At 35.3% G+C, this 9810-nt stretch overlaps 2 protein-coding genes across 2 annotated transcripts; both read left to right on the top strand.

The window, feature by feature from the left end:
- On the top strand, positions 2985–3527 carry LOC109819552 (zinc finger MYM-type protein 5-like). Its single transcript, XM_020385307.1, has one exon. The coding sequence runs from the start codon at positions 2985–2987 to the stop codon at positions 3525–3527; it is 543 nt and encodes a 180-aa protein (XP_020240896.1).
- Positions 3690–5555, top strand: LOC109819551 (zinc finger MYM-type protein 1-like). Its single transcript, XM_020385306.1, has one exon. The coding sequence runs from the start codon at positions 3690–3692 to the stop codon at positions 5553–5555; it is 1866 nt and encodes a 621-aa protein (XP_020240895.1).

Here is a 9810-nt window from a genome sequence, read left to right as displayed (position 1 = left end):
ATATATATATATATATATATATATATATATATATATATATATATATATATATATATATATATATATATATATATATATATATATATATATATATATATATATATATATATATATTACTTTTTTAAATTAAATGAATTACATATATTTAATTCTTACTTAGTTATGAATATGCCATGTGACTAAATGATATCACACACATCGATACACACTTTTACATACAAACCCTAACTCTAACCCTAACACAAAGACCAAAATACATACGTATAATATTTTTATGTGATGGTGGTGTTGATGGTGCGTGCGTGCGTAGTGATGATAATATTGGTTGGTGAATTGGTTAGTTGGTCGTGGTTGTGTTGTTGTGGTGCGTGCGTGCGTGGTTAGTTATAGAAGAGAGATCTTAGTGAATGATAATATTGGTTTGGTGAATTGGTTAGTTGGTGCGGTTGTGTTGTTGTGTGTGCGTGCGTGCGTATGCGTTAGTTATGTGATCGCTTGCTGGGTGATTTGGTCATGGTGAGGGAGGGGAAGGAGTGTGGATTTGGTGGTGGTGGTGATGTAGGGGGGGAGGGGGTGGGGGTGGGGTGTGTGGAGTGTGGTGCATGCGTGTATGTGTGTGTGCATGCGTGCGTGCATGCACGCGTGCGTGCATGCGTATAATATTTTTATGTGATGGTGGTGTTGATGGTGCGTGCATGCGTAGTGATGATAGTATTGGTTGGTGAATTGGTTAGTTAGTCGTGGTTGTGTTGTTGTGGTGCGTGCGTGCGTATGGTTGGTTATGTGATTGCTTGGGGGGTGATTTGGTCATGGTGGGGGAGGGGAAGGAGTGTGGATTTGGTGGTGGTGGTGATGTAGGGTGAGGGGGAGGGGGTGGGGGGTGGGGGGTGTGGAGTGTGGTGCATGCGTGCATGCGTGCACGCGTGTATGTGTGCGTGCGTGCGTATACGCGTATGTGCATGTACACGTATGAGCATGTACGCGTACATGCGCATATGGTGAGAAATTGTGCGTGTACGCGTATTGTTGTAAAAATTATGCGTGCATGCGTTGTTAGGGTGTGTGTATGCGTTGTTGTAAAAATTGTGTGTGCGTGCGTATAATACATAAGAATATGCCATGATACTCTCTTATTGCTATACTTGAATGTCATGCCATGTTGTTAACGTTTGATTTATAATTGCAGGCCGGGACTTCTAGACAAGGTGGAGCTGGTGATGAGGATGATGATCAAGAGGACTGATTTGTTTTTTTACCTTTGAAAACAATGAATGAGTGTGTTGTATAAACAATACTTATCATGGTGTGTACTGTATAAACAACGCTTACTATGTTGGGATATTTTAATTAAATTATGTGTTATATATGCGTGAGAATGAATATTATACTGCTGATTGAACAGGATTTTAAATTTATTATATTATTGTACAGGTTTTTTCAATTTTCAAATTATTTTTTAAAAAAATATTGGAAGCTTTTAGCAACGGATTATCCGTCGCTAAATACACTTTTAGCGACGGAAAATAGATAATATTAACGACGGATTTTCCGTCGCTAAAGTTAATAGCGACGGAATATTCGTTTTTTTTATTTTTTTATTTTTTCAAAAATAGTAATTAGCGACGGATTTTCCGTCGCTAATAGTTATTAGCGACGGATTTTCCGTAGCTAAAACATGTTTTAGCTACGGAAAATCCGTCGCTAAAGTTTTTTTAATTTTTTTAAATAAAGTATAGCGACGGATTATCCGTCGCTAATGTTTCGTCGCTAAAATTTAGCGACGGAATATCCGTCGCTAAAACACATGTTCGCTACCCTCACTATACGGACGATATTTTAGCGACGGAATTTTATATTTTCCGTCGCTAAAGGTTTTAGCGACGGATTTTCTACTTTTAGCGACGGATTTTTCCGTCGCTAAAAGTTATGTTTCCAGCAGTGGGATACTTTAAAAAGAGAAGATCTCTATTGTTGTTCAAAAGAATTTATATAGGTCTCTAATCCAACCTAATAGTTGCTAGCTCATTAATTAGAGCAAACCAAAGGTCAGTTCACACACTCAACCCACTAACTATATTAATTGGTCTATTTAATGAGCCTATTAAATAGACCCATTAAATAAATCAAATCATAAGCCTAATTTCTAAGCTGACTCCTCCAACAAGTCGAAGTTCAAGTCGAAAGACGTCTCTAAGCCGAACTCCATAAAAAAAAGACCAAAGTCCGAGTTAAAAGGCGTTGTTAGGTCGGGCTCAGTGCCGGTCCTGGGCATAGGCAGGACAATCTTTCGCCTAGGGCCCCCAAAAAACAAGGGCCCCCATTTTAGATACATATATATAGATGAAAATGTAAGAGGACTTTTGTGCAAAATTTTTAAAGGGTTCTAATAGCATAAATACTCAACAAAACCACCCCTATCTTCAAGACTTGAACCCGTTCTCTGTATCCAATCCAGGGCCGCTCTCACAAAGGGAAAAAAAATGAAAACCCTCTCTCTCTGATCTCTCTCTTCTTCCAATCTTCGGATCTTCCTCCAGCAGGGCCGTCCTTGTCGGCTTGTCCTCCTCCCTCTCGGATCTCGCCCGCCGGCCGCCGGCCCGCCGCCATTGACCAAGCCAAGGTTAGGGTTTCACTTCTTGTCTTCTTCACTTCTATGCTCCTTTTGACAAGATCGTGAATTGATGTAGAAATTTTGATTTATCTGTAAGTCCTCAGTTCTCACTAGGGTTTAGGAATTAGGGCTTTGTGGAATTAGGGTTTAGGAATTAGGGCTTTGTGAAATTGAAATTAAAATTGATTAGGGCCTAAATTGAAATTGGAATTGGAATTAGTTCTCACTAGATTTTATTGTTTAATTTCAAATTTCAATTTAAATATTTGATATATTTTAGTCCCTAACATGCTTTTTGGTAGGAATTCTTGATTAATTTATTTTTCTTGATATTTATTAGATTGTAGCAGATTCAGAATTAAATTTGGATATCATGCCTCCTCGAAAGTATATGTCTGGACATGATAAGCGGATAAAGAAACAAAAAATTGAAGAATTCAATCGATCTCAAGCGGGAGCACTTGAAAAATTTATTACTTGTAGTAGAAATACATATTCTAATTTAGTTCAAGATTCGGTGAATGTTGAAAATGAGCAACCTGAAAATCAAGAAAGCGAGGATTTGGTTAATGAAAATTTGAATGAGAATAGAAATTCCATTGAAGAAGGTGAAGAACATGAAGATTCCAATGAGAATAGAAATTTGAATGAGAATAGCAATGTAAATGAACATGAAGAAAATGTAAATGAACATGAAGATTTGGTACAACAAGAAAACCTTGAAAGAAGGCCTTCAAACATAAATGACCCAGGAAATTGGAAAAATATTGATCAAAGATTGAGAGACTTACTAGTTGAAAGAGGTCCCAAAAGAAATGATAATCTTGATTTTCCAAAAGATTCAGAAGGCAGACATTTCTCCTCAACACATTACATTCGTAACTTATCCAATGGTGAACATCATGATAGAAAATAGCTAATCTATTCAAATTTTTTGGACAAGGTTTTTTGTTTTTGTTGTAAGTTGTTCAAAAATGATGCAAACAAAATTCAATTGGCAAATGATGGAGTTAGAGACTGGAGAAATCTCAGTGCCAGACTTAAAAGTCATGAAACAAGTAGTGAACACATTGTTAACATGAAGAGTTGGATTGAATTAGAGACCAGATTACGACAAAATGTGACAATCGATAAAAGTGTTGAAGAACAAATCAACAAAGAACGAGAACATTGGAGAAAAGTACTATTGAGAGTAGTTGCTGTTGTGAAAACACTTGCTAAAAATAGTTTGGCATTTCGTGGAGATAATGAGAAGCTTTATGAAGAAAATAATGGAAATTTTTTAAGTATAATAGAAATGATTGCCGAATTTGATCCAATAATGAAAGAGCATGTTCGTCGAGTTCAGGAGAAAGAAATTCATTATCATTATCTTAGTCACAAAATTCAAAATGAATTTATTCTTCGAATAGCAGATGAGATCAAAAGTTTAATCATCCAAAAGATTAAAGAAGCAAAGTACTTTTCTGTTATTCTTGATTGTACTCCGGATGCAAGCCATGAAGAGCAAATGTCACTTATATTAAGATGCGTGAATATTTCAACAAGCCCAATAAAGATGGAGGAGTTCTTTTTAGGATTTTTAAAGGTGGATGATACATCAGGACGAGGACTTTTTGAAGAACTTGTAAATATTTTGCAAGAGCTTAAACTTGATATTGGTGATGTAAGAGGACAAGGGTATGATAATGGTTCTAATATGAAAGGAAAACATAAAGGTGTACAAAGAAGATTATTAGAGATAAATCCTAGAGCATTCTACACACCTTGTGGTTGTCATAGTCTTAACCTTGCACTTTGTGATATGGTAAACTCTTGTTCGCAAGCTTCATCTTTTTTCGGAGTGGTGCAGCGCATATATTCATTGTTTGCATCTTCTACAAAGCGGTGGAAAGTTCTTACAGATAATGTTAAAGGTTTCACACTTAAGCCACCATCACAAACTCGTTGGGAAGGTCAGGTTGAAAGTGTTAAAGCAATAAGATTCCAAGCTCCAGATATAAGAGATGCTTTGATTTACTTAGCAAGTTCTAGTGAAGATCCCAAGACAAAAAGTGATGCTGAGTGCTTAGCAGCATATGAAATTGAGAATTTTGAGTTCTTACTTGGTATGGTTATTTGGTTTGATATTTTGAATGCTATTAACAAAATAAGTAAAATCATGCAATCAGAGGATATGCAGATTGATGTTGCTATAGACCTTTTAAGAGGGCTCATTTCTTTTTTTGAAAGCTACAGAGAAAATGGATTTGAAGCAGCTATGGTTGAGGCTAAAGAAATTGCAGTTAGAATGAAAGTTGAACCCATTTTTTGTGAACGTCGCATCATTCGTAGAAAGAAACATTTTGATGAAAATGCTAGTAAAGAGATGGCAATGACAGCTGAAGAATCCTTTAGAGTCAATTACTTCATATATATCGTTGATCAAGCTCTTTCTTCACTCAAGAGTAGATTTGAACAGTTTCAACAGTATGATGAATCTTTTGGTTTCTTGTTTAATTTGGAGAGGTTGAAGTCTGCAGATAATGATAGTTTGAAGTGTTCATGTCTTAACCTTGAAGATCTCCTAAAGCATGACAAAAATTTTGATATTAATGGGATAGAATTATTTTCAGAACTCCAAATCTTAAGAGAAGCATTACCAAGAGGAACAAAAAAAGCAATTGAAGTATTGAATTTTATGGAAAGGCTAAATTGTTGTTTTCCAAATGCTTGGATTGCTTATAGAGTATTATTGACAATACCAGTTACAGTTGCATCGGCCGAGAGAAGCTTTTCAAAGTTGAAGCTCATCAAATCTTATCTACGATCAACAATGTCACAAGAGAGATTGAATGGATTGGCTATGATATCTATCGAAAAAAATTTATTGGAGAAGCTTGATTGGAACATTTTAATTGATAATTTTGCAGCTCAAAATGCAAGGCGATCCCATTTAATGTAGTATGAATTGTGTTATTTATAAAGCATCAAGAAGTTTTTTTATTTTAATATTAATACGATTATGTGCTTATTTTCTTATTTTAATAAAAAAATATTTTGCTATCTTATAAAATTTTTTGTGTATGGAATATTGTATATTAGGCCCCTCATTTGAAAGCTTGATTAGGGCCCCATGAAAAATTAAGAATATCAGGGCCGGCCCTGGTCGGGCTCAACCATTCTGTGTGTTGTGCAAAGTGCACCTGCAAAGCACCCATTACGTCATCATTAACACTTCACCACGATTAGCCCCGATCCACGACCCGACCCGACCCAAGTCTAGTCAAGGTCCGAGTTTAAACTTTTGGAGAATTGCTAGTTAAATGAGTTGAGGCTTGTTCGTCAAGCTTTAAACCCCATGACCTTTGATTTGTTCAGAAAGCTTTTTACCATTGACCTACAGTGTATTATTATTATTATTAAAATACATACTCATCATTAGAGTTAACCTATGGTGATCAGAGTCGTTTTCAACGTGAAAATGAAACCCATTACCCTTGTTAGCACGAGTGAAGCGAGTTGTTTTCGGTTGTACGCAAAATAATGCCTAGCTAATCTCAGGTCTCTAAGTCTCTTACACTAGCTACACTCATCTTTTTAACCGCGACAACCTCTCTTTTCGTTCCGATAGGACGTGATTTGCTTTTTATGACTAAAACAAGTCTAAATAATTGAGGGTCTAGAGCATTGTATATATATATTTTTGGGTATATTTTTTAATATTTTTTTAAAGAAAATATGTTAGGCTAAAATAGAGAAGCGCAAGGAAAAAAAGTTAAAACCGAATAATGATTTGAGCATAGATTTCTGAGGCAATGCTTTCTTTAATAATCATTGAGTCCTGTATGGCACACCCACAGCAAATGTGACTATGTTGAGGGGGCCAAGATCCAAATAGCTAGTTACTCAATTTTGGGAGAGTGATTGCTGTCAAAATTGGAATATAATAATAGAAAATCCAAATTAAAGAGTTAGAAAATTCAGGCATGATCGGGAGCAGTCGTGATGTCACTGTTCTAGAAGATTAAGGACCCGCCTATCGCCCTGGCGCAATCTGTCCCCTCTCCCCTAGCGGTAAAAAACCCCAGAATCGGCCGGCCCCTGCACTCGGGCGTGAGTCACAGAGATTATGCTCAGACGAAAACAGTTACCCAAAATATAAATGTAAATATGTAGCCGAAAATTTCTTGGAAATATGAGAGTAGAGAAAGAAGAGAGCTTAGAAGTTGTTCTTCTCTTCGTTGGTGTGTCTCTGAATGAGCTCCAAGCCGGTTTATATAGGTAAGAAGAAGTGTAACCCCCGCTGAATCCAATGGACCGTTACACACAAATATTGCTTTCGTTACCCGCATGCAGCCGTTACAAAACGTGTAAAACATGCAAAAATAAAAGCTTGAGAAGTAAAAATGTGTTCGGTACGGCGGGGCGTGCGCGCGCGCATGTGAGATAGATATGCAAAGCCCACAAAACCCAAAACATTATTCAAAGCCCAATAAGGAGAGAACCATTATATACCCTATACTATTCATCTCATTTTCCAATGTGGGACTATTCACAAAGACAAAATTGCATTTTCATGAACAAAGCATCCAACAGTATTGTATTTGTGTACATAGATTAGAGAACAAGTGTTTAATAATTGCAACAATTTCAATATTAGGTAATTAGATGGAACAAGAAATTAACCAAAAAATATTTGTACATGGATCCTTTTAAAAAGAGATCGAGAGCGTAAACACGATATGAAATCAACACAACAGAATTTGTTGTGAGAACAATATAAAACGAGTGTACGCAAATGTAATGTAGAATTTATTACAAAAGGGTAGAAATCAAATTACAAGTAACGTACATATTCAACAACATTTACTGCTTAATTAACTTAATGCATGTTCATCGCACCGAGATCGGTATAAGATAACCTATCACCATTTCGTCTCTAAGCAAAACAGCTCATATGAATTTGGAGCATCGTTTCCTTTCAATTATATATACAATAAAATATTAAAAAATAGTACAAGCGATTATCAAGGCAAAGTTTTTCTAGCCGTCTACTGGTTTGGGAGAACATTTGGCCCCTCAAGGCTCTGTTTGTCTCGCTCGTGAACCGCACGTGTCATTTTCTTCGAGCTAATGCATCCATTTCTACCTACCTTGATCGCTCCTCATCAGATTCACTTTCTCTTAACAGCGATCTAGGGTTTGAAGCACGTGATGAAGGTATGTGATCTTTAATTGATTAATTTAATTATTAGTACTGTAATTAATCTTTTTTTGGTCGTAAATATATATAAAGCCGATCCCGAGGTAGGAGAATAAACCAGAAGAAGATACACACATGACACTGTCACACAAATAAAATAGAGAAATCAAAGATCCACACAGATCTCAAGACTGAAAGGCTCAGAGCTTTGTCTTAATAATGCACTTTGATTATTATATAAAGTTAAAAGCTAAAGCATCTTTTTTATTAAAATTTTAATTTAAACAAATAAGCATTAGAATTAGCGGCCAATACTTGTGGCTGTTCGTTGATTGACATGATGGGTAATTATTTTTAAACATTCTAGGATTTCTTGTAGTAATGCATATGCAATTAACGAACATGTATGGTAGGCGTATGGTCCTCATTAAAAAAAAAAGCTATTAACGATCCTTCAATGTTAATATTTCCTTTTGTAAGAATAAGCATTGAAAGGCTTGTAAGGGTCATTTATAACATTTATAGTTAAAAAAAAAATTAGTTTAAGGTTATTATATATCCATCAAGAAAATTAATTAAGATTCTAAGTACGTCAATTCAATTTTCATTGTATTCTTCCCCTAATCTAGCTCCAAGTCATTATTGATGATACTTGTGCTAATTCCTTTACTTAAGAAGAGTTAAGATGTAAACAATTAATAAATGAACATTTGGGGTTCACAAAAATGTGACCCTGACTAGACGGGACCAAAGCTAAAACGACATCAAATGTTATATATCAAAGGACATTTAATTAATCAAGAGCCATTTGTGTGTTTAATTGTTAAGGTTCAAGATCAATTTTTTAATTTTATATCTTGATGTACTAGCAATAGTATTGTGTAGGCATTCTGATAGTATATGTACTCGTATTTCATTACCTTATAAAATAATAAAAATGCAAATTAAACTTCGTTTCGTAGAAAATCAGGAAACTCAACTTTCACCCTAAAGTCCCATTCTCCACTTGCCCCCCGCGCCTGAGCCGCACATGTCTCTCTCTGTTCGAACAGTGAAGCCCATGCCCCACTGACCCCTCAACGTACATATGAACGGTCGATGCGCCCATCCGCAACTTTTTCGAAGATCCCTTGAGACAAAGATTTCACCTACTAAAATACTCATCGTCCAATTTTTAATTATGTCAACAAATTTAAAAATTCCCTAGTTGTTGATTGGCATTTTTTTTCACTTGGCCAAGGTGCATGTGGGAGGAAAACGTTTTCGGTGCAAGGTGTACGTATAGTTTTTCTCAAATTAGCTACAATGGCAAGATTCCAACTCGACCTTTCGTTTTCAACTTGTTTGGTTGTTTTCCAGGGTCATCAATGTTTAGTTGATCCTAGTAATTTTCATTTGGAAAGATGTAGAGGGGGACCTTTTTTTGTGAGTATTTATTTTCTTTTCTAGATTAGATATGTGGGGTTTAAGGGTAATGAAACCAAATAAAGGGGGGGAAACAATCAGAAAGACATTTATAGCGATGAGACAGATATTTCCATTATATATGTAATAAAAGTAGAGAATTCATTAACATATGATACTGGTCTGGATCTTTTGATTCTAGACATCAAACACAAGATATCATTCGTAAGATTTAACCTTTCTAGCTTATTAGTGTTTTTTCCAAATTAATAAATAAATAAATAAATAATTTGAGAGAATTTTGTTGATATTTTATGTTAGACTATAAAACTATAACGCTCTAACTCTGATTAGCACAACTTTAGAGTTAATGGTATCACAAAAAAATCACAATCAACCATAAAGTTTCTCGTTTTGATAAATAAATACCACCAGTTACATTTTGGTTAAAAAAATATCATAAACTTTTCAAGATTTACACGTTACTACAACCGACCATGCCTATATGAAAGTCTGAATGTTTCTCTATGATACATACATATTAGAGCTTCCTAGCCATTAATATTTGTTAAAATTTTTATTAGAAATATCACAACTCTATTATCAAGTA

This window comes from Asparagus officinalis, chromosome 8 (genome assembly GCF_001876935.1).
Source record: "Asparagus officinalis chromosome 8, Aspof.V1, whole genome shotgun sequence".
In the NCBI taxonomy this organism is placed as follows: Eukaryota; Viridiplantae; Streptophyta; class Magnoliopsida; order Asparagales; family Asparagaceae; genus Asparagus; species Asparagus officinalis.
The sequence above is the reverse complement of the archived record's forward strand: the minus strand, read 5'-3'. Positions and strand labels throughout refer to the sequence as shown.